Source organism: Halichoeres trimaculatus, unplaced genomic scaffold, assembly GCF_033239565.1.
Source record: "Halichoeres trimaculatus isolate MK-OKI-2021-1 unplaced genomic scaffold, fHalTri1.1 fHalTri1_scaffold_2, whole genome shotgun sequence".
In the NCBI taxonomy this organism is placed as follows: Eukaryota; Metazoa; Chordata; class Actinopteri; order Labriformes; family Labridae; genus Halichoeres; species Halichoeres trimaculatus.
The window spans coordinates 5946981-5974108 of NW_027437180.1; the positions used below are offsets into that span (position 1 = coordinate 5946981).

The window sequence follows — 27128 nt, forward strand, 5'->3', positions numbered from 1 at the left end:
ATTGTGTCAGCAGTTCCTGTAAGATGAAGACATAGATGCTATGGACTGGCTCACCCGTTCCCAAGACCTGAATCCAACTGAGCACATCCGTCACATCATGTCTCACTCCATCGACCAACGCCACGTTGCACCACAGACTGCCCAGGAGTTGGCGGTTGCTTTAGACCAGGTCTGGGAGGAGTTCCCTCAAGAGACCATCCACCACCTCATCAGAAGCATGCCAAGGCATTGTAGGGAGGTCATACAGGCACATGGAGGCCACACTCACTACTGAGTCTCATTTTGACTTGTTTTAAGGGCATTACATCAAAGTTGGATCAGCCTATAGTGTGTTTACCACTTTAATTTTGAGTGTGACTCCAAATCCAGACCTCCATGGGTTAACTCATTTGATTTCCGTTGATAATTTTTGTGTGATTTTGTTGTCAGCACATTCAACTATGTAAAGAACAAAGTATTTAATAAGAATATTTCATCCATCCAGATCTAGGACGTGTTATTTCAGTGTTCCTTTTATTTTTTGGAGCAGTACACTATTCCAACCTCTTAAGACCAAAGCTTTTGTCTGGTGTGCATTTTTTAATTTACCTTGCTATTTGGGATAAGTGAGACTTGATAAGTATCATAACTAAATTTGGTCTTTGTACAGGAAGTTTGATTATTTGTGTTACTAGTTCTCTATTGGTTGTTTGTTATTAGTGTTATTGTACTTAAATATGTTGTTTTTTTTACACTAAAATGGGTATAATGTTGTTATTTCACCAAAATATGATGTGGGCAGTGTCCCTAAATGTGGCTAATAGGTTAAAGTTTTAAAAAATAAAGTATCATAGGCCTGGGAGGCAGAAATCTAAAGTCCACCTATGTGGACGCTGGGTCTTAAAAGGCTAAATTGTTAGCATTCAGCTACACCCTAGGAGTAGGAAAGGCAGACGCTAACTCTAGCTAACTATGTTTATAACTGTGGTGCTAGCTTAGAGCTAGCTGGATGCTTCAATGGTAAACAGGGATATTCTTAAAGCTAAAGTTTTTTAAAAAGTATCAGAAATTCAATAAAGTTAGCATTTAACATATAGCTTTATGATATTAAGTGAAAGATATGAACTCTAACAGTGATGCTTCACCCTCTGAGCTTTCCTCAGACGTGCGGAGAACATGGCAGCTGTGGGAGTGACACAAGTTTCTTCTTAGAAGAGTAATCAGTTGAGTGAAAGAGTAATAAATGATTTCAGTTTGTCTTATTTCCTTTATTAAAATAAAATTAAATTGGGATAAGTACCTCATAATGCTTTACACCTGGTCTGTGACCAGGAAAGCCACCCTGATCACAGAAGACTCCCCCCCCCTGCCACTGCTTTCAGATGCTGCCATCAGGCAGACATTATGAAGTTCCTCTGGCCAGAGAAACATCTTTAGTCTTTCATCCTCTGCAATAGCCACCATGAGCAGGGATAGACACATGCTGCTGTTAACAACTCCCTTCCTTTGACTAGACTTTGTTGCTCGGCGCTGCCCAAGTAGCTGCCTGTTGCAGCAGCTCTCTCTTCTTTGTCCGTTTCTTTGCATTTTTTTCGTCTTTTTTCGGAATCTTTGTATTTGGAGTGGATCATCACTTTGTATGGTTCATTGTTGGTCATGGACACCAAACTTTTTGTGGCTTCAGTGATATTTTTACTACTTTTCTCCTGTGTTTGTCTGGAGATCCTACATGTAACCATGGCTGCATTGTTTACATGCAAAATTAGCTGTTAGCAGCCTGTAGCATGTCAATGCTAACTAGTGTAGGGCTTGATGATTTCCCTCAAGGTGAGGAGGAAGAAGTGAGGATGACGTGTTAGTTCTCAGGTGTGAGCTGGGAGGTGACAACGTGGATCTGTCCTTCCAGCGCCACATTGGAAGAACTTCACCTGCTGTGGGCAGACAGGATCCAGGAGACAGAGACTGAACAGACTGCTGGGGAGGCTCAGTCCTGGACCCTGTGGAGGTGGAGGCTGGCTGGGCTGGAGAGTGGTGGAGGGGATGTCATCACATATTTTCTTGTGGACCTTTGCACTTTCTATAAACTTTCTTACTTTTGTTTTCTTGTTTGCTGCTGTGACTCCTGAATTTCCCCTCAGGGATAAATAAAGTATTTTCTATTCTATTCTATTCTATTTTTTTGTGGAAGAATGTCTGGTGTATTCCTTTTCAAGCATTGTATTCTCTTTTTAATTGGTGTTGTTATGTTATCCCTTCAAAATCTTTTGAAGAAGCCTGTCAAAGACAAATTTATCAATGGTGACAGACAATAAAGTTTCTATCTTTGATTCATGAAATAGTATTTATTTTTTTATTCAACTGCAACAAGTGTGTGTAAGTGTGTGTTTGTATTGGTTGGGGGGGGGGGGGGGGGGGGGGCATCCTCTTCTAATAGAGAGACAGCCACTTCTTCATCTGTTCCTGGACACTAAAAAGCACATGAAGTCAAATAGGGAGAGAACAGATAAAACAGTTATCACAGCAGGTAGCGATACACCTAGAGCAAATTATTCAGATCATATTTTAATGGAACAGCCCTGAAAATTCAGGAAGAGACAGAAAGAGAGATATCTTCTTTTAATCATGAACTGACTGTTGTGATTCTATTCTATTCTATTCTATACTTCGCACCGGAAAAAAAAAAAAAAAAACCACTTTGGTTTAGTTAGTTAGTAGTTTTATTCTTGACCTGGGTCATTTATAGTTCACAAGTTTCCATTACGATTTGCACATACAAAGGCTGATAAGTACAAAGCTATGCATCACAAAGAGCCTCTGATAAAATATGGAGAGCGGATAGTTAGAAAGAGGTAGTGCTTTAACCAATTTACTCCTGGAGATACTTTTATCACTAGCAAAGTCGAGCTAATAATAGCAGGTGTGGCAATGCCTTAAAGTCAGTTATCTACCTATACACACACTTACAGATACATTTATGCATCACAAATCACCTCTCATATGGAGTTCACAGCAAATAGCGATGGCGATTTAATCAATTTATCCAACATACAGTCACAGTTAGCAAGAGTCAACTTAAAAAGTATCAGGAAGTTGGACACCAACTGAGATAAAAAAAAAATCTATATAATTACGCTGTGCATATACAATTAAAGCATATGCATCATAGCAAACCTCTGATAAAAAAAGACGATTGAAAATTCAAAAGGGGTAGCTTTTTAAACGACTTACCTGTTAATATACTCAATACTCAGTGTCTGTCGCTAGAAGTGGTGTTTGGAACTATTCGAAGCTCCACAACCTGGAAGTAGACCGGAAGAAAGCATACAACAGCGTCTTAAGGGAATGTCGAAACTCTTACTATCTCTATAGCTCTGGATGTACCTTACCAGTTTAAAGCAGAGCAAAGAAGAGCTGGATGAGTGGTTGTTTAGTCTTGTTTAGTGTTAGTTCGTATTGCCCCTTCTCATTAATGGAAATATTCATGCATTTAGTACTACTGAAGTAGGGCTGAACAATTAATCGATTTTCAACCGACATCGCAATGTTATAGAATGCAATTTTCAAATCGCAAAGGCCACAGTTAAAAAAAAAAAAAAAAAAAAAAAGTTTAATGTTTCATGGAGGGAATATAGATACTTGTACTTGTTCTCTCTTAAAAACCAGCAAAAGTCAAAATGCTGTTTTTTTCTGGCAAAAACAAAACCCCTGTGGGCTACTAAGCTCCAACCAGTACATCGTAGAGCCATACCCTTTGATCACTTTATTCTGTATGGCTTGTTACTCTTACTGACAACTGGAGGTTAGTAAAATTTCAGTGTTCATTTTTCTTTTTCAGTTAAGAAATGCAAAAAAGACTTGTTTAAATGCTAACAGTATCTTTTGTTGGTTAGTCATACAATAAAATGACTTAAAACGTGTGTCAAGTGGACAATGCAGAAGATAAATAATACATAAATAATTTTAAAAAATGTATGCTGCACCGCAATCGCAATATTGGTCTAAAAAAAATCGCAATTACATTATTTTCCAAAATCGTTCAGCCCTATACAGAAGTATGTGTCTTTGTAATTGCATGTAGTACTCATGATCTCTATTAACCCAGCAGGGGGCGTCTTTTCACAGCTTACCAAAAGCTCATCAACCTGAGGTTTCAATAGAGGAGTTATTTCATGATGCATTGTTGTTCTTGTTGCACTTCATCTTTGCTTTGGTCTTATAGAAAAATGAATTGATGTTCTAAAATAAAAATCCTCATAAGATCAAAATACACAAGGGTTGTGTCTGTTTATAAGAAAGGCTATAATTTCCTCAAATAGATGTAATGACAAACTTTTGCCCAGCATATATAGCATATAGGCAGTGATACGCATAGACATAATAAAGAGTCTGTCTGACTCTGTATTATGTCTATGGTGATACGGGAGTACGGTGGCCGGTATGTGTCAGACCATCCCCAAAAGCTACAACGCTAAAGCAAACACATCTACACATCGGAATTACAACCACAACGCTGGTTAAAAGAGGTTAGTTAATTACCAACCTCTGTACCAACCACCAACGCCTCTCTGAAGACCTTCATTCAAGTGGACAGAGCTGCCTGTTTCTTCAAATTACTAAAGTTGTGACAAAAATGGATCACTCAGCATATTTTCATTTTGCTCTGATCTGCCTTCGCCACTTCCGCTCTTTCCCCGCCCCCTCACTCAAGAGGAAGTTTGCCGTTGCCTAGCAGCGGTTGCAGTCTGCTCTGGTGTCAGCGGTAAGTAGCTTCACCGTTGGTCAAATCAAATTTATTTGCTTATATTATTTGATTAATGAATTTGTTTTTCAAAAAAAGCTGTGTAATTACGATATCAAGCCCTAAGCCAGCTGGTCGCAGATTCACGTTCAGACTTTACGTATAATGTCGATGTAGTTATGGCTGCGGTGCCATATTCCCTTTAATGTAGGCTATTTAATATTCCAAGGTGAATTCAGGTATAATGTTTTAGTAATTTAAAACACCAAGAAAATCACAAATTTGTGAAATGGAAAGACACCTGGAAAATATGAGTTTATTGTCTTATCCTTTGACATCATTCATACCTGTAGATAACTTTTATATAACTATTTTGAAATGTATGCCCTTAAATACGAGTTAAATTTCTCTTATCTTTTATTCGTGGTGAACTTCTAGTTTGACACCCTCACACATTAAATTAGTCATGTGATTTTGGTCACCTTCTTCCAAAGCAAGCTCTGTACTTGCTGGTTTTAATTTTAACTTTAAACACAGAAACCCTGAGCATTTATCTTCAACTTTCCCAATAAATCCTGAGTCTCAATTTACCTGAAATCACCTAAAACAGTATACTTTCAGGTAAGTTCCTAAACATGTCTCATTTGATCCCACTTTAGCCCAACCCAGGCACCCCTCAATGCTTCTCATGAAGATCCAGCCTGTGCTCATGATGCCCAATCTATAGTTTTTATATCAAGGCTTTATCTTTGGTTTACACTCAGAAAAATATAAATTAACAGTCTCAAATAATAAACTGTTCTTCCTTTTTTCAGAAACATAATCTTTTATTTCATTTTATTTATTTATTTTTTACAAAAAAAAAAGAAAAAAATATTTAACAGTAGGAAATAAAATATATATCTGCAGCCAGTCAAGTTGTCCTTTTTAAAGTTAAAATGGGTGTGCTGAAAGGTACCCCAGAGAAAAAAAAAATACCAATAGAAAGTTTATTAAGTTAAGAATAATTGATAATAATTGATTTTATACAGATAGTCTGACGTGTTTTATAACTTAAGGAGTCAGAATTCTTAACTCCGGTAGTCATTTAATGCATAGGTAAATTAATCTGGAATTTCAACAGGAATAAAACTAATGCTGCCTATTAAAGGTATACAAATATATATAACATTGGAATGTTAGGTTATATACATGTATCATATCTCATCTTATATCACATTATCTGACTTTATCTTGTCTCATCTCACATCACCTTTCCTAACTTATCACAGCTCTCACACAGAGTGCTGCTTTTGGAGGAAGCAGGAATAAGCAGAAAGAAAAAAGGATGGAAAACTCAATCCAAGAAGAGAAAGAGGGTGAAAGAGAGGATGGAGGTGTCACAGATGCATCTCTTCCACCGGCTCAAGAGGTTAACTCTTTTTCACCATTTTCTTTGATGCAATGTATTATTCTGAACTACTTGTTTCTATAAATCTTTATAAATTAAAGTGAACTTTGGTGCATATGTTTTCAATGGCAATGCTGGGACACTTTTTGTTTATGCTACTGAGTGTGTAAAATATAAGTCAACAGGGAGTCCGATTAAGATTTGTTCTTTAAACACAAATGAAATGGTCCAATCACAGACCAACATGCAGGCTTTCTGTTTGTTTATCCACAGGACTCACAGGATCAGTCACGATCAGAGCTGGGTGCCTCGACTGCAGTCGATGAGGATTTTGCTGCAGCTTCCAACTCAGGTCAGTGTCACTAATAAATATGTTCTGATTACAGGTACAAAGCAACTCTGTGTCAGGCATCACAAAATCATTTACCACATTGCTTCTCACTGGTTTGTAAACACGAGAGAAATGAATAACAAGTCTTTTGCTGATTTTCTGTCAATTTTCATATATGACAAAGTTAAAATACTCCATTTAAGCATTTTTGCTTCTTATTAATGAGTTCAGTTTTAATATAACAGATCAAATGAACAATTGGTGGTTTATTTACTTCAACCGAACTTAAAGGGGACATATCATGCTTGTTTCTCCTTTTCACTATGCCAGACTAGGATGCCTGTAAAGCATTTCTGCCCTCAGTACAAGTCATTTAGTTCCTTCATTTCCCCACAGTAGCGTTCTCAATATCCTCAGTTTAGGTCATTCTGAAGATCTCGTTGAAACGCTCAGTTTCCAGAATGACCTCCAGTAACCTTGCAACGTCACAGCCCTTTGTGCTCTGATTGGTCAGTTCTATCAGAGGGGCGGAGGGGGTAGAGCCAGGGGGCAGTTTTTGCAACATGGCAGTATTTACAAAATCACCACATTGAATGGAGCAGACCGAGCGAGTTTGCTGTTTGCCAAAACTTCACTGTAAGGCATTGATAGCAGTAATAAAATGGCAGAGTGTAGGATACGTCCTTTAGTATTGGACCCCGAGTCAGACCCGGACGGTTCTGCAGCTCAAGAGGAAGAAAATCCACCTGGACACAGATCATCTCAGGAAGCTTCAGTGTGGTGAGTCAAACCGGTACTGTAACATTTATAGTTTATACCTTTATACTCGGCTCTTGGTGGGTGTATCCCTCGGTGGTGGTTGTGTGACTAACTGACATCACAGAGGAGGAGCTGCTTTATCAGATTACTCCAATAAAAACAAAGGATCCTCGTGTCGTCACGACAGTCGAAATCTCGCGGCCAAATGGCAATGACCTATTTTCAGAGGCATCAAATCTCGTTCTAGGATATCAGAAAAAATACAATATCTCATTTTTTGAAAATTCAGGGGGTCTAAGGTCTTGTTTTCAACTTATTATTTTATATGTAAGTATGAAACCACAGATCAGCATGATATGTCCCCTTCAAGTAGCCGTAAACCTTACTTTGTGACAATTTAATCCCAAAAAATTGTCACCACTAGGCCTGCCAAAGGAGGAAACAATGCTCTCTTAGAAAATTGTTTGACAAAAAACTCTTTCAGTTACATAACTTCTAAGACTTTAACACTCACAATGTTTATATCAAGATGCTGCGATAGATTAAAAACTGTCTTTTGTGTTTTAGTGCAGGAAAATGTTTCTCAAGTACCATCCATACCTCACATCTTAGCCCTACATGTATCTGAAGACATGGAGGATCAAGATCCTCTGCCAGAGGAAGAGGAAGTGGAAGAAGGGGAAGAAGAGGAGGAGGAAGAGTTTTTTGTTCTTGGCCCTGAGCATGTTTGTACATTTTTATTGTTTCACGGTTTTTGCTTCTAAAACTGAATAATGGTATCAAGTGCCCCAAACCATACATATACAAGACTCTTACATGTTTATATGACAGTCATGATTGTATTGATATGCTTGATGTGTTGGCAGCCCCTGGTCAGGAGGCAGCAAGTGGCCCTGAGCAGCCAGCTGAGAAAGCAGTTAGAGAGGATCGATCTGGATCTGAGGGAAAAGGTGGGATTATTATTGTTAATACACACATTTTTTTAAAAGTCTTTTTATAATTTTTAATCTAGCTCTTGTCTTCTTTGCTTTCACATACATGGGCATAAAGATGGAAAACAAGATGATGTAATATCTAGAGCCTACAAGTTTTGTTTCCCTGTGCCCCCTGATGTGTTATGCCTCAATGTGTCCAGTAGATGGTGCTGTTGACCCATATGGAAATTGCATACAAAACCTGATGAATGTTACATTGAAAGGCAAAATCATCCAAAGATTTCCTGAAGCACCAATAAAGTAATTGCATGAATTTCCCCAGCACCCTGTGGAGAAGGCAGCTGAAAATCACAGAGGGGAATTATACGTTGAGCTCTACAAGATCCAGGCACAGTTCAGCAGACTCAGGAACAAGCTGGAAGACCGTCATCATACCAAGGCACAGGCTGAGGCCAAACATCGACAGACGCAGGATGAAGTGGAGGTGACAAAGGGACAGTACTCTGGTGGTAGCCGACAGAACAGTGACGCAAAAGCCAAGGGTAAGACTGATGTGGTAGTTTTTGCTTTGTTGTTGACTCTAGATTTTATTTTTCACTTAGTTTCTACCAGTTTTACTTCATGAATAAATAATCAATGACTAATTTATGTATGGGAAACAAGCTGCTACAGAATGTTTAAGAGGACAGGCCTGGATTTTAGTTTGTGGAACTGTGACATTTAATGTTTAGAGGGTTTTTTGGTCATCTTCAGAAACAAAATAGAACATTTCTCCCACAGCTGAGTTCGTAAACTATGCAGATATATGCCTTAACAACAGGGATTTATGAAGTTTGATCATAATTTTAAATTCTTTTTGAAGTGATTGGTGACATCATCTAATCTGTTTATGTTGATGGTTCAATCTCTTAAAGTGATACAAGTTCAGATGTTTAGTGTTTTTATGGAAACCACAAACACTGAAGCTCAGGGGTTCAAACTTTGCTGAGAATGAATTGGTTGAAACAACGTGATAAAGCCTGATTGAGGTCTATTCTTTAATAAACTATCATTCAGATTTCAGGTTTTTAAGCTAAACCTAAAGAGGCAGAAGTGCAACAGTGCAAGTCAGCAAAGGTTTAATACACTTTATCTTTTTTCCCTAGTGTCGAAGCTACAGACTGGGCTAGACAACCTGATGCTGAATCTCATCTTCACAAAAGGAGTGAGTGAGGATTTGCACTCTCAAGTGAGAGCTATGGAGAATGCCAGGCGCAAAGTGGGAGATGAGAAGAGACAAGCCGAAGAGCAGAAATTAAAACAGGCACGAGAACAAGCACCGTTTCAAACAGTTGTTCAAGTTTTGATTGCATGAGGCACCATGAGATAACTTGCTATGATTTATTGTATCACCAGGATTTATATGTGGAACGTTTAACTAAGGACATGGAGAGGCTGACGCAGCAGATAGCGATGTATGAGGCCCAGACTTCTGCCCAAGCAGAAGAGACACAGGCGGCCAAAGACGGTCTCTCTGAGGTAACTCATGAGCACACTGTAGACTGTATATAGAGTGGACAGCTTGGCTCTGTCATTTACCATTGTGCGGTTTTTAAGCCAGAATACCCCCGTCACAGGCGCCACCATTGTAGCAGTTGTGCAGCCAGAGTCTGCGCTGTAGAAACTGTGAGGGATTCTGGGAGAATCTGAGTGGGGCCAGGTGACAAAATTTAGAAGAGTCTAATCTCTTCTTGGCTGTCCCTCCTGACATATTTTACAATCCCCCAAAAAATACACAAGAACGGCAGCTGTCAATCATTGTTAAACGTGACATAGAACCTCTTTTTTAACCTCTTATAACTAAAGAAAACAAAACTTTTCAGAAAAAAAAGAGGACCTGAATACAAGGCAGCCAAATGATATCTTCAAATCACCACAACAATCAGATGTAAGAAACATTTCTACATGGTGTATTCATTTTTTAAAGTTTGACCACAGCCCATCTGGAATGGCTGGGGAGATGGATTTTTTGACCTATACTGCAGCCAGCCACCAGGGGGAACTGTTGTGGTGACCTCACTTCAAGCCGAGCAAGATGATGTCCATTGTTTTTACAGTCTATGGAGCACACACAGTAGACACCTGTGGGTTGAGACTGATGTTGTCACCAACAAGGACTTTAGATATTAATACAAATTTGAAAAGATTGAAAGTTCAAGGCAACTTGTTGAAAACTTGTTGTACACAGGAGCAATGAGACTGCTGAAGTCAAGAACATCGCATGGTGTTGTCCCTTCAGCCTCTTTTAACCCTTGTATGGTATTTGAGTCTGTGGGACCCTTTTTCGTGTAAAGAAAAATGAAACAATTTATTATTTTTTCAACCTGAAATTCATTGGCTTTGGCTCAAAACACATTTTCTCTGACCACATACTATACACCCACCCTATGCACTTATATTACATTCAGGGTGTTTTGGTCCACTGGACCCGGGGCTAATAAAAGTGTGGAACGTGGAACTCCTTTCTGGGCCTCCTGATAGTGTTTTCTGCCCCTCCTGTTCCTGCACAAGGTGTGTGTGTGTGTGTCTGTCTGTGTGTATTCGTGCGTGCGTGTGTGCTTGACAGTTGAAACATTGTTGAAAATTCAACAAACACCATCCACTCTTACATTCCCGCACATTTTCCCCTTTTGTCTTGCGGGTACCAACCTTTTTTTTCTCATACACTATCCCATAAATAGACCCATAAACACTGGCTAAGTAACCGCAATACTAATACCACACAAGGGTTAAACAATATTCAAGAAGTGGCTCCATCAGTCTCAAATACAGTTTTTCGTCTCATGTTTCTTTACGTCGGCAGGCTGAGATGGAAATGGAGTCTCTGGCGATGGCTCATCGACAGCTGCTGCAGCAGTGGAACAGCAGCCTGAACGGCATGAGGAGACGGGACGAGGCATTCAGTGCAATGCTGGAGGCCATGCGGTGAGGAAGAGGGCGAGGGGAAGCTGAATATGCTGCTCTTTTAATCCAGAGAGTTAAGTCAAAATGTCCTACATGTAACCGAGGGCATCCCTGCACAACTTCATTCATAAACACCACCAGGGTTATAGTGTCCCTCTGCAAAGACAGGATGTCAGATTGCTGTGTTTAAGATGTAAAGATTTATCACTTGTCTGTATCAACATGGACAAATGTATGTCAAAATATACATAGAAATATAGTCAAAGGGGTGAGATATACCAAAATAAAAGTAAACACCCATTTAACCTAAAACACCTTTCTTTCCAGTGCTGTTACACACCAGAGGATCCTACTGGACAGAGAGATTGAAGGCTACAAGAGGTTTGTCTCTGAGGAGCAGGAGCAAAATGAGAGACTGACTATTCAGCTCAAGTGGTCTCAGATGGATGGCAGCACATCAAAAAAGCAGATCAGTCAGAAGCAAACACAGAAAGAAGCCCAGCACGCCCACTACACTACCTGCCTTCATACCCTGAGGGAGACTGGGCGCACCCTCGCCGCTTTGTCAAAGGTAGAAACACAACCAGGCTTTTACTTAACACCTCTGAAGTTTATTTTTTCCAGAGGGCTGTCCTGTTCAATGAGACACTTTTTCTTTCCTCTAAAGCCATTACACCCTCCACCTCTCCTTCTTCTTTGTTTTAGGAAAGCAGCACTTACCAGCTTGAAGCGAACGATCAGAGGAAGCAGCTGGAGAAAGAGAGTGCTGTGCGTCTGGAGTTGGAGGACATGATCATGACTAATATGCAGCAGGAACTCACCCACAACAAAGCTGCCAAATACTCCCAAAGGCTCACCAGCAAGATGGACACACGGAAGAGGGAAATGGTAATTTGGGGTTTAGAAACAGAAAAAGAAAAAAGAATTCTGGATGTGTAAGGCAGCAAAACTCAACAGCTCTAATTCCAAAATCAATTACCCTCTTTTAGTGCTGTCAGTCGACAGTTAAATGAGCAGTTATGCATTCATCAATGGCGAAGTTTGCTCTTTTTATTTGAGAACAAGCTTTGTTGCAAAAAGAAGTCTTGTTTAATAATTCAACTGCTAACAGCTCTGCAAAAGTAGAGTGAAATTATAACTGTCAGCTGAGCGTTATTGTAACTGGGCTGCTGTATTTATAAGAGAAAAATGGGACATTGAGAAAATTAATGACATTGATATTGAAGCTCAAAAGGGGTCAAGGCTAAAAAAATGGCTGCCCAAGAAAGCTCAGTAGTATTGTGGTCATCAAGCCATTTTGTGGTAGTTTTGGCAGTGTGGGCAGGTGTCTGTCCTTTCTTGACATTCATCTCAAGCAGTTATTGTTTTTGCTTGCGCTCCTTTTCCAGCCACGCTTTCCCTTTGAGCAGAGGTGTCAAAAGAATTCACATTCATTACTCAAGTAGAAGTATAGATAGTAGGGTTTTAAAAGACTTTTGTAGAAGTTGAAGTTTCAACGTCAAGCTTTTTACTCAAGGAAAAGTATAAAAGTACTGGTTTTAAGGCTACTTAAAGTATAAAAGTAACTGGGTCTCTGCCATGGACATCTTCACACTATGCTACATACGTCTGTTATGTCATTGCTGAAGTGTGCCGTGATTTCTGTCATGTGCAGGTGTGATGGATCGCGTACAAACCAATATGGTGTTGGAACAGTATTTAATTGTAGATGGATGTTATGTATAAATATGATTCACTTTTTTGGGATTGCGCAATTTTAGCGATTTTAGGATAGGTTTTCACTTTTTTTGGAGTGTGTCCTTTTGAACGATGGCCACCTGAAATGAAACAGGGGTAGTGAGGCTATTTCTAAAACGTGCATGGTAGAAAGCGCAGATATTTGCCAGAAAATGTAAGGAGTAGACGTAAAAGTCAGCAAAAAATAATTATGCAAGTACAGTATAGATACCCAAAATTTTTACTTAAGTAAGGTAGTTAAGTATTTTTACTTAGTTACTTGACCCCTCTGCCTTTGAGTCAACTTTCTCTTAACTCTATATTGTCAAACGTATCATATTAAATACATGAGTTTTAAAGATCTCTATCCTACCAACAAAATAGTTTCCTAAAAACCTGTTAAAACAATTTAAAAAATTATTTTACTCCCTTGAGGACCATCATTCCTCTAGGCCAGGGATGTCCAACTCGTGCCATGGAGGGCCAAGAGGCTGCAGGTTTTCTTTCCAACCAAGAACTCCACCAGCTGATTTCACTGATTAGTCCCTGCTCTCTGCTTGAAGGTGAGGTAATCAGTGGAATCAGCTGGTGGAGTTCTTGGTTGGAAAGAAAACCTGCAGCCTCTTGGCCCTCCATGGCACGAGTTGGACATCCCTGCTCTAGGCAGGTAGCTGAAGTTGTGTTTTTGCCCTTTTCAAAATGGTTCAACATATTTTTTTCCAGGAAGATCATTGCTAAAGCCTGGCTCACACTACAGGATTTTAAAAATCTTATGAGATTCTGAAATTGGGTTGTATCTCACACATAAGGAGAACCTTCACAGATCATCTTCTCTTAAATCTTAAGCACACTCTAACAACAAGATTTGATAATACTGACCAGCACACACTACAGGATTTCACCAAGATTATTTGACCAAAGAGAGTGATGCACCACATGTGCTCAGTTGTTTGATCTGAGGTTTTTAGCGCACTGGTAGGACAGGAGGAGAGAGAAGCGGAGCTGTCTGCAGCGGTGCCTTTCATCCATTATGCACGCAGAGGGACAGAGGTGAAACTGTTGCTGTATAAGCCAATAATGGCATGATCTCACACCAATCACTGATAAAACAACAGTTTGCTACTGTATGAAAATGGCGTGGTTATGTGTTATTTTTAAAGGCATTATTGAACTGGCTCGAGTGGGCCAGTGGAGCGCGCAGTCAGCTGACCCGGAGCCTTTCAGTTGCACTTTGAGCCTGCGTTTGTTGTCTGTTGTCCGGTCTCTGGGGCTCTTTCTAATTGTCCGTTGTCATCCTCAGTGAGAATGAATGTTGTGATCACCCAGATTAATATCAAACATGTTTAAAAATCATCAGGGCGGTTCCGACGAGTCTGTGAGATGATCGTGGGGCTAAAGATTCATCTGTCAACCGCTCACACTAGAAGATAATCTTGCCCGTACGTCTGGGCCGATTTTAGTCACCGACCAGATTTCCTCCCCGATTGTTGGGAGGACCGAATCTGGGTTAAATCGGGGCGAGAATCCTGTAGTGTGAGCCAGGCTTAACTTTCAAGAAGCTGCTCTTAGAATAACATCTAAATTGTGACTCATTTTCCAAAAAAGTATTCTCTGCAGTGAAAGACTTCAGACTTGCCCAAACTACCCAATTTATCAAATTTGATAGAAAAATACATCATAAACAAAATGATACAGCAACTTTTGTGCATTCTGTTCAAGGGATTAATAGACATCAATGTTCTAAAAAAAAAAAAATTTTTTTTGAATTTCTGCGTTTCTTCCAGTGGGTCAGGCTTTACAGGGCTAATACACTTTGACACAGCACTTTGCTGGCAGCCGATCTTTTCAGCAGGGGCCTTCTTTGGCTCACCCTCCTTGTGGAGTGTGTTGATGACTGTCATGTAGACATTAATCAAAGTCTTCCTCTATCAGCAGTCCACCCAATGATTATTTAATTCATGTTGTGAATAGGGCTGTGACTTTAACGCTTGAATTAGATTAATTAATTACACCGCACGTTAACGCGTTATAAAAATCAACGCAAGATTAACTCATTAGCTACCGGCCATTTTCAGAGCATCTTGAATGATCTTTTAAGACCCAAATAATCTTGTTTTCTCTGACCATGTAAACACCAAAGTTACTTAAGAAGAGTGGACTCTCTTCTTTTATGTCTCTTTTCCTGTTTTTGGTCCAAAAAACAGACAAATCAAACTTTTTTGATCGTGTTCATCCCGGGCGCTCCATCCTTTGCTCCTCTCCATGATCTCCATCGTCTTTTCTCATGATGTCGCCGCTCTTCCTCTCTGAGCTACAGCAACGCATCCTCAGTTGGAGCGTGAGCTGGCTGAAGTTTTCTGACTCGCAGCGTCTCTCTGTGTCTCTGTCATCTCACATTTCTCCTCATATCCATGCTGAGCTCTCGTCTAAAGAGCGCACAGCTCTCACCCACAGTAGTTTACGAGCAGGATTTTGATTGACAAGCTCGTCCAGACCCCGCCTCCCTCCGCTGAAAAATATAATTTAATTCTATAGCGATAGAGAGTAGATAGTAAACAGTAATGGAATGTCAATGGCAGGAAACACAGACATTTTAATTAATATTTTTCAGTTGAAAGAAAAAAAAGATTTGCAAATCTTCTCTTTTTCGTGTATTCATTGGAATACATTCATTCACTCATTAGTCATGCACTTTGATTTTGTAATGCCTTAGAATTCAAATTCTTGATGTGGGGACCTTAAGCAGACATAAGATTAAAATGTGATTAATTAGATCAATAAATTACAAATCCTGTAATTAATAAGATTATTTTTTAATCTCCTGACAGCACTATTTACCACATAATGGCTGATGAATGTACTTGAAAGTAGTGTCCTCAAAAAAACATCTTCTGAACAAAATAAACAGGATTTTGTTGTTTAAACTTGCGTATGAGAATATTTAATGATTTAGTTCTACCAAAATCTGTTTGAATTGAAAAGTGTTGCTTCTGATGTTGAATATTGATGTGATTAAAATGTGATTAATTACGATTAATTAATTACAAATGGCATAATTAATTGGATTAATTTTTTAATCAAGTCCTACCACTATTTCTGAAATAGACTCAGAGATTCTCTGTGCTTATAGAGAGATTAACTGATCCACTGAAATTCAAACTTTGTTTTTCATTCTCTTAGCTGAAGGCCATACTGATCAAAGTCAAACTGAAGAATAATTGAAACATTTCAGTTTACACTTATTTGGTCTAACTTATATTGAATTTTCGCTTTCTTTAAGGAAAATATCAACTCTAAAATGTGAAATTCTTGAGTTGAATCTTCATATCTGAGCATAGATTTGAGTAATGTTTATTTGATACAGTGTTATCACTGGAATATGGGTTGAATGTCTACCTATTGCTGTAGACACATGAAAGGAAACTATCAACATCTGAGCAGAGAGTCTGGTGCAACCAAGTGAAGATGGCTGTGATTGCACTGGAATAAGCTGCTTTGTCGGCTCCAAAGAGGAAACTAAACTATGAACTACTCTACTGCTTGGTAATAATGCGTTTCTGGGTTGCTTGTTTTCTTCCTCTCCTTTAGATCTCTCAGCTGTTGCAGCTGGAGAACAGCAGAGTGAGTGTAGAGCTAGAGGGCAGCGAAGTCAGCCAACATCTAGACGGCCTTGCTCTCATCCAGGAGGCTCTAGATGAAGAGATCGCGAAGAACAACAAGCTAACGACCATCACAGAGGCAAAGATTTCCTCCTTCGTCCAGCTCATAGGGCAGAAGGAGGACACTGTAGCTCTCTATCACAAAAAAATCCATCAAATTGCAGCCAGCACTGGGGTGAGTGAAGCAGTGTCTGTTTGTTTGTTTGTTTCCAGGAAATGTGAATTTACTATCAGTATCTTTTACAGTCATATTTCAAAATCACACGTCTTCTTTTTGATTCATCTGCATTTATTCACAGCATGAAGACCTCAGTCCCATGCAGATCAAGATATGGGAACTGATGGCTCGTATTGAAGAGGTGGAAGGAAATATTAACAGTTCCGAGGTGCTCAGGATGACACGGATGGGGATACTGAAAAGACTGACCAATGAGAGAGAAACCAACCGCATGAACATGCTCAAAATTCAGATTGAGTACACAGGCATGCTGCAGAAGAGAGTCTGCCTGGAGGGTAAGCAACACACATATGTGCGACTAAGAAGACACATTTTCATAATATTTGGTCAGATTAGTCTGACAGCTAAAACAATACCATTAATGTGTGATGTAGCCTTGCTGCCCTGATCCTACAGAAGCCAAGCCGCGCTGTGGAAGAGTAGGATACTGAGTATTGTTACTTCTAGATCTAAATGTGTAAAAAATGAATAAAGAAAGAAAAAGTGAAGTGGCTACAAGTTTTGGTATGTTGGCTATTGCAGTTGCAGTGTTTCCTCATTTCGATTTCAGAATGTGTAAACTGGCCGTTCTTGTTCCAGTATCTCCAGAGAAGTGTGACAGTTTGAGCCTGGAAACTATGAAGTCCTTCGAAAAGCAACTGTGTTAAAACTCTCCTGATTCTTTTTTCAAACTTCTCCTCACCCTCCAGGTCAGGAAGAAACCGAGCACCGTGATGAGACGGAGCTGGAGAAAGATGAGAAGGTGCTGAGAACAGACCTGCTGAAGCTCAACACCCTGCTGGGTAAGCGCAGGCAGCTCAGCGTGGCGTTGGAGCAGGAGAACGCACTGGTGGAGACCGACTTCCTCCACAGACTCAAGGCACTTCAAAACATTACTTAATCACTGCTATGGTCCAGATTTTTTTTTCCTACAAAATATTGAAATGGATTTTACATGTAATTTAACATTTAAAGGAGGCAGAGCAAGACTCCATTGAGATGCAGATGAAACAGGAGAAGATCCTGAAGGAGAAAGAGGGACTCCTCAACACTCAGCTGGAGGCTCAGTCAGTCACTTTCATCTTTTCTGTTTATGTGTCATGAGATTATGTGTACTGTGGCTGTTTTCCAAACCACATACTACACTAGTAGTGCCTACTATTTTGGCTGAAATTCAGTCTGTAGTAGTCAGTATTCAAAACTTGAACTCCTATCATAACTTTTTTTATCTGGAAAGCACTTTGGTCACCTTGAGTGTTGTAAAGTGCTCTATAAATAAATTTTGATTGATTGATTGAAAAACATGCAGTATGCCAAATATCCCTGGATGTCCTGATCCTGATCCAGGAAAATTTCTCAGTATGCCACAGACCAGTCTACTGGCATACTGTTTCCCACAATGCATGGCACTAACGCTGTTTGTCTTTGTGGGTGGCAGGTTTGAGTCAGTTTCCACCATCTACTGGAATGAGTCGGCATTACAACTACAATACAACAACACTAACATTAGACGGTTTGTGAGATAGAAATAAAGTTATGCCAAAGAAACACAAGTAAATCTGGTTACTTCCAGTTATAAAAGATCCATTACCTCTACAAAAACCATATATGGATTACGTAGAAGTGTCTTTTCCATCAGCTGTAAAAATAAAACTCCCTTCCTTAATTATTTTCAGTGAACAATTTAACTTTTGATGTCAGATTAAAAATCAAATTCAATCATTCTGCGGTGATATAATTAACAAATTAATTGAAAATAACAAGACCTACCCAAAGTTTGGGTTGTATATCTATAATAAAGGCAAAGTAAAATCCATCATTTGTAGCTCCACTTTCCGAAACTGAGAAACAGAGTAGTTTACTAAAAATCAGACCCAACAGAACACTCATAGTAGTTCCTACTTCATAGTAAATTTACAGTATGTAGTAAGTGGTTTGGAAAACAGCCTGTGTCTGTTTGGTAATCAACTGGGATTATGTCTGGACTATTGAATGTTTGAAAATTTGGATTAAGTAATTCATAAGTATCAAATTAATCTACCAGCAGTGATTTTATATACCATTTCATGGTTTGTTCAATCTTGGTTTGGCGTGTTTGTGTGCGTTCGTGTCCATTAGGCGACAGATTTTTCTGTGGGAGAAGAAGATCCTGCTTGTTAAAGAGACTCGTTCTGTTGTGGACACAGAGGTGGGCCAGGGAGACATCCAGATGATGAAGGCTGAAATTCACCGTATGGAGGTAACACCACAACACGTTTATACCAGTGGCTATGTCGTGTTTCTGTTTTTTCCAGTTTGAATTGGCTTTTTTTTTTTCTCTACCTGGTGTAGAATCCAACAACCCATATGTCAACAATGAAAATAAAGAGGTAGTTCCTGTAGAACAGTTTTTCCACAGACTATCAGATCTGTTTCAGCAGACTGCATCTCCTCTCATGCTAAAACTCAGATCTATCCCCATGTAGATTTATTTTTACTTTCTGTTTTAAAAAAATATTGTTAAGAGACAAAAAAATACAGGAATTTGGGCTGTAGAGAAAATCAACAGACATTTGTTATTGAAACAAATGTGTGTAAAGACATGTGACAAGTTTCCCACATTTATATACAGTGGAACATTCGTCCAGGTAGACAGACTCTCAGTGGAAAGTTGTTCTTTGTTTTCAAGAAGACCAATCGCATCAGTAAATGTTAAGGCCTCAGGAAAGTTTAATTTTCTAGAACTGTATCAGGCCTTTTAAGCTGAGTCATGTGGTGAAGGTAGAGGCCAAAGGTGAAAAAACTAAACCGCTGAGCCTCTGCAGTCATTTAAAAGGTGAAATCCACGAGACGTAAAAGTCTGGTTTCTATCTTTTTGTCTCCAAGTGATTCTATAATTAGGAGTAGTTTTCATGTCCATGGGATTTACTAATCAATTTCACTAAGTATTAATTTCAAGGAATGTCCATTTTGGTGTTATTTCATTTTTATTTAACACAGAAAGTGAACAGGTTACGTCATTTATTAGGCAAAAAATGCAAATCACGTGTTTGAATTTGCAGTTTTTGTGCTGTCTGATTTCTCAAATGTCAGGTTTGCCCTTCAAAATTAACATTTAAATACATGTTTGTGAATATTATTTTAAGAATAATTTGTTTAAAATAATCATTAAAAAATAACAAAGGTGTTTTAAAAACTGTTTTAATAATTTATATGAATAAAATAATTCATTTTGTGTATGTGTTACTTAATCCCCATAATACCCATTGAAAAAAACCCTATAAATCAGCAATGGTTTGCTCCAAAGTCACATGACTTACATCAGCTGAGGTCACATTCTTTTTGGTGGGAACCATGAAGAAAGTGAGGCATATCTTAACTCCTCATCAATATTTAATCATTTATTATTTAATGATTGTCTGTACATGGGTCGCATTAATTGTCATTAAACTGTGTTACCAACATTTTCTGGTATTCCTACTATAAATGTTTTAAAAAAAAACTGTAAAAAAAAATGCACAGAAATATGAGGTGACTGAGGTCGAGTTGAGCTATGTTCAAGGCCAGCAGTTAGCACAAGGGCCAAAAAATGGAGAAAATGTCAACTGTGTTACCCGTCAACTGTGTTACCCATCTTAAAATTGATTGTTGTAGAGACAGGTTTGTCCTGTCAACAGTGTTAACATGTGTTGTCAACTATGTTACATGTGATTTTTGTGTCATAATTCTTTTAAATTTTGGCTAAACTGTGATACAAATGATGAGGGACATTTCTAGGGAAAGTAGTCTTGCATAGAAATTTTGTATAACTCTAAATTTAGTAAAATATGGATTTATGTTGAAAAAATATTCACAACGTTTGTCCATAACACAGTTGACAAAATTATGCTCCAAAATTTTTTGTGTTACTTAAATATTTAAGAATTCATTGGAGCTTAAGCTTTCCAACTAATAAATTTAGTACATTCCATGTTTATTATTTGCAATCAAATAGAATATGAAACAAAAAAAGCACTTTTTTTTTTCTTTTTTTTGTATACCTGAAATGTTCCCCTAATTGTACAATCACTCCTACTTTTTTTTTTTTTTTTAGCTTTTTTTAGTGTGTTTTTAATTTGGAGTGTGTGTGTTTCTGTTCAGGTACGTCTCAACCAGCTGATGAAGCAGCAGGAGCAGCTGCTCAGAGAGAGTGAAGCAACAGTAGAGAGAAGGGAAACCATTGTGCTACGCAGGGAGGCGATGAAAAAAACTTCCAAACAGGCAACAAAAGGCGAGCTCAGCCGTGTCATACAGGGCCTACAGCGCAAGATCAAGGACACCCATAAGGTATGATGCTGAAATACGATCTGCTTATGTGAGCAAGGCATGTCCCAAAATGGTCTAATATGTGTTCTGAATAATTGCAGCACGTGGTTGAGTGTGACCAGGCGAGAAGGGACTTCCAGGAGAGCCAGGCCAGTCTGGGGGAAAGGCTTTCACAGCAGAGGCAGCGGCTGGTAGAGCTCTGTGGGACCAGCTCTGTTCTGAACCCTGACTATGTACATATCCAGGACACCAAAGACAGCGTAAGATGTTCTTCCTGTAACGTTGATTAGATCTTAAAATATTACAGGAGGATCAGTCAAGACATGTATTAACTGCATCTCCCAATAACAGATAACAAAACAGTGAAGAAAATATTGAAATTGTATTGCACAGAATATTGTGTGATTCAGGTTGTTCTTTATGTTGAAATGTGTAAATCTTTTCTTAACCAATCAGAGTAGAGATAATAATCATTGTGCAATACTCAAACATACCGGCTACACAAGCCTTTCTAGGCAGGACCGGACAGAAGGTGCATGATAAACCATGAAACAAACCAGACTGTGAAACGGAAATACCTGAGACTGAGACAGGCTAGTCACAATACAATCATACCAACAAACTCTTCAGATATTCATTGAACAAACAGTCACATAGTTTTACTTTTCATCATGGTTTTTATCAGAATACAGTCACACTAGTGGAGAAACACACTGTGGAAAGTTTTGGCCATGAAGTAACACTTCCAGTAATTACCCTTGCAACCTGTCACCACAGTGGCCACCCTAAATACCTAAGCCAAGGTTAAGTGACAGGCCAAGTCACAGGTAGGAGTGAATTCCTAGGTTTAAGTCTGAAAATCATTTTTTTCTTCTTCTTTTCCTATGAAGTGGCCCTTATACTCCAGTTTAATGTAGAGAGATTCTATTCCACATTAACATTTAAATTTTTGTCAAGCTCCAACCAATCAAACATATTATGGTTTCTTTTTGATCTCCTCAAACTCAGACACAGTAACTGCAAAAAAAAAAAAACACAGTTTGCTCTGAACAGTTATTGTTGTGTTGAGATCCTACCGACAACGCCAAAATTTTGGGGAAATTTCAGGAATCTTGACCACTTGATGAAGGAGACTCAGGAGACTCAGATGGCTTAAGTTAAAATAATTTATATAGATTGATAGCCCAGTGTAATGCAGTTAATTCTGATAAACCAGTCTGTGTCCTCAGTATTTATCATCCCTGAGATTGGAATTGCTATGTCTATCTATGAGCCAATGGGTGAACAGATAATATTAAGGCCAAATACAGGTTTGTGACGATTTAACACATATAGAGATAATTTACAGAAATGACCAAGGAGAGGCATGGAGTAATATAAAAATTCCAACATAGATAAATCAGTATTCAAACATATACCTTTTTGCTTTATGCATGACATGGTTTTCATTCAATATGATACCTCTTAATTCATTTTAAGTGGTATTTATTTATTTATTTCATTGCATTAATCACATATTTTGGCAGTTTCCAAAACATACTAAGTGTTTCAGCGTCTAACAGGAAAAATCAATGTTGTTTTTTAACACCCCAATCAAGTCATTGGTCAGTAGTTAGTTTGGCTGCTTGAGAAGTAAAAGTAAAGTGGTGTCACAATCACGTGATTGTTAAATGCAGCCCCAGTCTTTTGCTTGTAGTTGTCAGACAAACAAAGGTTTGTTGAGACTGTTTGTTTAACATATATTTGGGTCAAGTGTGACAGGCTGTTGATTTATTGACATGTGCATCATTGTTTCCACTCATAACTACCACACCCACACACAGCCACAGCAGCAACAACCATTTACTGTTTGTCCTACCTTCTGGGTACTGAGACAACAAAAAACCCGTCAGCACTCATTGTCCGCCTCTCCCCCCCTACAGAGCGTGACCCGCTTGGTGACTCTGCAGAGTCGAACCAAGAAGCTGCAGAAGGTGAGCGAGGGCAGCTACCAAGCCTTATCCACCAGCGAATCCATTGATCCGTCTTTGCAGAGCAAGATGGAGCGAGTGCACGCTACCAGCGCCGTCTTGCACTGCGTGTGTCAGGAGTTTCCTCAGCACCAGGAGGCGCTGCGCAGGGTAATGCTAGCACTGGCAGCACGCACACAGGGTCCAGAACAGGGGACTTCCTGAGAGTGAGGGGGAGGATCTAAACATGGTAGTGCATGGTAGTACAGAAGAAAAACTGGGGACTATTCAGGGGGGTATGAAGGGTGGAGACAGAATAACAGATGAGTTTAAAGAATTAGATGTTTATTAATTTGTTGTTTGCTTTGTGTGCTTTGATTGTGAAAGTGATTGTGAAAAAATATAATAAAACAAGACCTTGGATGCTGGAAACTTTATCCCTGAAAATTTGATGCTTTTTAATCCAGTGGCAGTTTGGAAACTGGTTGTGGTTTTGTGCTGTTTAAATGATTGGAGTAATTTCAAAACCCATTATATACATACATTTAGAACATAAAGTAAAGAAATTTGTGTCATTATTTCTTTGCGTTAGCAATGCCTCCTGCCAAAAAATCTTTTACGCTTGGAAAACCTGTTCATTCACTTGTAAACACTTACACAGTCAGCCTGACCATGGGGGGCAGTCAAAGGCTGTTTTCGAATTCGCATACTATACTAGCAGTGCCTACTGATTCGACCAAAATGCAGTATGCAGTATGCAGTATGGGAACAAATGTCAGAGTTGTAGTATGAGAAAAACACCCGGATGACGTACTGAATCGGGAAAAATCCACAGTATGCATCGGATCAGTCTGCTTCGCATACTGTTACCCACAATGCAACGCGCCTGGTCCCATATCAGAAGTGAAAATGGCAGAGGGCGGAGCAACAACAACCGGAGTAGCAGAGGAATATAAATATAAGAGCCATTTCTTTTTTTATCTTTAAATCCTCATCATCTCCACCACTGAAAGTTAATATAAAACGCTCTCTCTGGATATATATTTGCAGATGAGTTACTCGTGGTTTGTTTATTTTCTACATTTTCAATAAAGTTATTTTGGGAAAAAAAGTCAGCCGTAGCCAACTTCCGTTTTCTTCGAACTGAAAACCAGCATAGCATACTACAAAAATTAACCTAACTGAACAGTCATACTACATACTGCTTATGAAAGTAGTATGTAGTAGGCAGTGCCTACTACATACTACTTTCATAAGCAGTATGTAGTAGGCGAATTCGAAAACAGCCATAGTCTGTTTCCCAAAGCCCATGTACCTTGCCTTGCCTTGCCTTGGAAGGCAGTGCCTTAGAAGCCACTTCCTTCCAATCCAAGGCAAGTGTCCTGCTTCTGCTCAAAGGAGATGCTGATGTAACAGCCTAAAAAGGCATGTTTTTTACCATCAGATTCCTTACACAAATTTTTGTAATTGGAGTTACATTGTCATACATAAGGAAACTCCTTCTCTACAACCAGAAGTGACAAGATTTACAGGTGTTTCTTTCTCACTACTTGACTTCTATCTCACGGTCCGTCTAACATTAGTGTTGTTGTGTTGTAGTTATAGTGCTGACTCATTCCACTAGATAGTGGTAATTCACCAAAACCTGCCACCCACATTGACAAACAGCGTCAGCGCAGTGCATTGTGGGAAACAGTTTGCCAGGTAAACTGGTCCGTTGCATACTGAGAAATTTTCCTGGATCAGATTTTTGGCATACTGCAGATTTTGCAAGTTTTCGCATACTGACTACTAGGTACTAAATTTTGGCCACAATAGTAGGCACTGCTAATGTTTGGAAAACAGCCAGATATATGTGGTTGAAAACAAGAGGGGATGAGGGTAATGGGAAACAGGTGAGGAGAAAACAATCAGGGAGCAGAAGAGTAAATGACTTCAAAATAAAGCCAGAAAAACATGAAACATGAATGTAAAAAATAAAGTACATACATGATAGAAACAGAATTCTCCAGGTGTTGTCTTTTTGGGACGCCCACTTCAAGACTGATTCTTTGTGCAGACACCTACTGACCACTGTAGCCAGGCCCATGTTCACACATGCTGATATTTACAACCAGAAGCTCAAAATAGAGTCAAAGCAACAGCAGAATAAGCTGTTCGGCATTGGCAGAGAAGATTTGGCAAATGTTTTACGTGTGCAGCTCATATTTTCAGCTGTGCTGCTCGTCCCAAAAATGCATGTTCCTCACAAATGTGGTTTTGTGAATGTGCCGTTTATTACCAAGAAGCATTGTGACAAACAAGAAAATATCTACCAAACACAAATTTCTGTACTGTTTCAGCCATAAATTGTTTTTATTATTTGACAGAATAACCCTTTCAGAGGAATGATTGCATCTCTTTAGTGTGATTCAAGACTCAGCCTGTAAGCCTTTTGAAAACTAATGGCAGATGGCCACATGTTTTTTCTCTTTCTATCAATGTCAGTGTATTTCTTAGTATCATTAAATCATGAATCTGTATTAATGGTTTGATGATACTCCAGCTAAAAAAGGCATCAATCACCACACTTGAATCTTTGATTGGCAGTTAAATTTCATCCATCCATCCATTTTCTATACTGCTTATCCTGTTCAGGGTCGCGGGTGGCTGGAGCCTATCCCAACCATCATTGGGTGAGAGGCGGGGGTTAAATTTCATCTACTGACCTAAATAGACAAAAGGGAAAGCTGTGGAACAGCAGAACAATAGTGGGTGTAAACATCACAGCCATTTAAAAGCTGGAATCCACAGTTTATTTAAAACAGCATGTTTACGATGGGTGTGTAAAATATGCATTCATACGCCTTAACCTGGAATAAACAAACCACACAAATCCTGTTTGACAACAGCATATTAAGTTAACTATCTCACACCACACATGCTCTAAAATAAAAACATTTGTCACATTTACAATATCTGTCCACCTTCTTTGGAGAACATTTACAAATGATTTGAAAACTAGAAATGTGATACTCCTGATCTCCAAACAGCACGCTGTCTGTAATTATTGCCTTTCACTCTGACTGTCAAGACTTTCCACAGCGCCTGAAGGCAACAGACGGGTTATCCTCAGGTGAAGATTCTAGTCAGACACTTTGAAGGTGTAAATTCAAAACAATCATTTATCCAGCAAGTTTTTAGGCAACTTAATAATCAATACACCAGTAAGATTTGTCATGTTAACATATCAAGGAAAACACACAATAAACATTTGATCTTGTGCAAACTCATTATTGAAAAGTGAGGCTTGTGGGAAATCCCCAGGTATAGGAGGATAATCTGTGAGTTCATAGAGCTCTGTAAACAGGGCTGTGCCTCCACTATAACTGCTGCCTAAACAAAACATGGTAAATATGGATGTGTTTAAAAAGTGCTTTCTCTTCATCTTCGACCACTCAAAGTGAAAAGTGCACATTCTGTGAAGAATCAAAAAACAAGCATCTAAAAATATGATCTATATTTACTCCAGCTCCTCCCAGCCCCCCCTTTTTTCCTCACTTTATGAACGAGATCTCAGCTTCAGATAACCAACCCAGCCACTGCATGCTATAGATAGAATCTGTAAAGCGTTCCAGGCAGTGCTGCGGAAGAATCTTTCGTGTTAATCTACAGAATACCATGACGTAGCAGCAAAGGGGAAACAACCTTGCAATTCCAGGTCAACAGCTTTTAAGAATTATGACGTTTATAATGTTTTACTGCAGACAGTGTGCTCTACCCAAAGTTGTTTTTGTTTACATGAAAAAAAAAGACCTGTGGGGTTTTTTTTGTTGTTGTTTTTTTTTTTTTCAGATTAATCCAGCAGCAGTTTTGTGAATACAAATTTCAATTTTGGGCTGTTTTAACCCTCTGGTGCAAAGTGGTGTCTGCATGGACAGCTATTTCAAGTCATTATCTCCTAAATGTAATGGTTTTTATGGTGGAACAGCATGTGCCAAGACTTTTTTTTAGGTGTTATTATTATTATTATTTATTTATTTATTTATTTATTTATTCTTTTTTTATTTTTATTTATTTTATTTTTTATTTTTTTATTATTATTATTATTATTATTATTATTATTATTATTTTTTTTTTTTGGGGGGGGGGGGGTATGAATAAAATGTTTTCAGCGTCTTTTTCAAATATTCAATTTAATTCCTTTTAACTCTTTAACTTTCACTTTTCAAATGCAGAGGATATAACC

General features: G+C 38.8%; 1 protein-coding gene across 1 annotated transcript; it reads left to right on the forward strand.

The window, feature by feature from the left end:
• Positions 1 to 4448: 4448 nt before the first annotated feature.
• On the forward strand, positions 4449 to 23557 carry ccdc40 (coiled-coil domain 40 molecular ruler complex subunit). Its single transcript, XM_074697747.1, has 19 exons — positions 4449 to 4738; positions 5989 to 6128; positions 6381 to 6459; positions 7765 to 7922; positions 8064 to 8147; positions 8455 to 8674; positions 9278 to 9435; positions 9528 to 9650; positions 10975 to 11096; positions 11403 to 11646; positions 11781 to 11963; positions 16380 to 16625; positions 16750 to 16963; positions 17378 to 17547; positions 17643 to 17734; positions 18786 to 18906; positions 20787 to 20972; positions 21053 to 21211; positions 22874 to 23557. Exons 2-19 carry the CDS (start codon positions 6045 to 6047, stop codon positions 23123 to 23125), a joined length of 2895 nt encoding a protein of 964 aa, XP_074553848.1. The 5' UTR covers positions 4449 to 4738; positions 5989 to 6044; the 3' UTR covers positions 23126 to 23557.
• The last annotated feature ends 3571 nt before the right edge of the window (positions 23558 to 27128 follow it).

Coding starts and splice junctions, on each gene's coding strand:
- ccdc40 (XM_074697747.1), top strand. CDS start 6,045: ATGGAAAACTCAATCCAAGAAGAGAAAGAGGGTGAAAGAGAGGATGGA. Junction 8,675..9,277: donor CAGTGACGCAAAAGCCAAGG/GTAAGACTGATG, acceptor TTTTTTCCCTAG/TGTCGAAGCTACAGACTGGG. Junction 16,964..17,377: donor GAAGAGAGTCTGCCTGGAGG/GTAAGCAACACA, acceptor CTCACCCTCCAG/GTCAGGAAGAAACCGAGCAC.